The 1,387-nt window shown below is 36.3% G+C and overlaps 1 protein-coding gene across 1 annotated transcript; it reads right to left on the bottom strand.

The window, feature by feature from the left end:
- Positions 1-414: 414 nt before the first annotated feature.
- On the bottom strand, positions 415-1,032 carry LOC141633028 (uncharacterized). The gene has a single exon (XM_074445525.1). The coding sequence runs from the start codon at positions 1,030-1,032 to the stop codon at positions 415-417; it is 618 nt and encodes a 205-aa protein (XP_074301626.1).
- Between the last annotated feature and the right edge of the window lie 355 nt (positions 1,033-1,387).

Here is a 1,387-nt window from a genome sequence, read left to right as displayed (position 1 = left end):
TGATGCTCTATTATATATACCCCATTTGTAATTATCAAACCATCAAGTTTTCATTAGGTTAAATCAATCCTTCCTTAGATTAGATTAGGAGTAGATTAGAATAGATTATCATTTAATCTTTCCACAAATCACACATTAATCTTTCATTTAATTATTGTTCAAGTTTATTATTGAGTAATTCAAGTTTATTATTGGGTAATTAGAAGATTATTGGGTTTATTGGGAGATTGACAACCTTCCATCAATCATCAAGTTCTTCTATTATTCTTTGCATTATTATTTTGGAATCTCCCTAGGTATAATTTTCTTTTTTTTGGATGAAATGTAAGCATTTCCATTAAAGATCATAACAAATGTTACAACTTGCCATTTTGGCTACAAAGCAATTTAAAAAGATCCAGGAAACCTGGATTTTTATACAAACAAACTAACACTCATTAACCAGTTCTTATCTCTAGATGAAATCCCAGGTTTAATGAGTGAATGCACTCTACTTTTGACCTCCTTAGTGATCAAGTCCCTGAGGAGTTCAGGTCTAAGGAGGCTACCTTCAACTCTTGCTCTATTTCTTTGCATCCAAAGATGGTAGAATGTAGCCATTGCAGCACAAAGCAAAATCCCCTTCTTCAGATGTGAAAATTGCCCAGCTTCAACCCACATAAGTAGATTAGAATCTGGAACAGGAACACCAGCCAACCTGGCAAGCAATTCAAGGACCCTTTTACTATATGGACAGGCCTGAAAAAGATGGAGATGATTCTCAGACCCTGTACCACAAAGTATACAAATATCATCAGAAGAAAGACCTAAGCTAAAGAGCTTATCCTTCAACATCAAAGCCTCTCTAGCAACAAGCCATCCAATGAATTGATGTTTAGGCATACACCAATTATTCCAGACCATCTTATGGCACACAACAGTCTGGAATTTATCCCTTAAAAGATTATAGCCACTGTCAAGAGTATATCCATGAGTGTCCAGAACCCACTGCCCATCTGATAACCAGGTAACAATTTCATCTTCACTTTGCATATGGACTTCCACCCCTAGCTCAAATCACCACTAGGAATGTAATCGTCCCACTGTCTCCCTTTTAAATAAACCTGATTAATCCACTTAACCCATAGTCTATCAGGACTGCTATATATCCACCACACCAATTTGCCAATTGCATCCTGATTCCATAACACACTATCCCTTATACCTAATCCACCTTCATCTTTAGGGGAACAAATCTTTGTCCAACTAACTCTGGGAACTCTCAAGTAGTCAACACTACTGTCCCAAAGATAATTCCTGCAAATGAAGTTGACCTTATTAAGGACTCCTTTTGGGATAATAAAAATATTACACCAGTAGCTGTAAATAGTAGTGAGGACAGAATTCA

Source organism: Silene latifolia, chromosome Y (genome assembly GCF_048544455.1).
Source record: "Silene latifolia isolate original U9 population chromosome Y, ASM4854445v1, whole genome shotgun sequence".
NCBI lineage: Eukaryota > Viridiplantae > Streptophyta > Magnoliopsida > Caryophyllales > Caryophyllaceae > Silene > Silene latifolia.
The sequence above is the reverse complement of the archived record's forward strand: the minus strand, read 5'-3'. Positions and strand labels throughout refer to the sequence as shown.

Excerpts from the sequence above, each read along its gene's own strand:
- LOC141633028 (XM_074445525.1), bottom strand. The coding sequence starts at position 1,032 with ATGCAAAGTGAAGATGAAATTGTTACCTGGTTATCAGATGGGCAGTGG.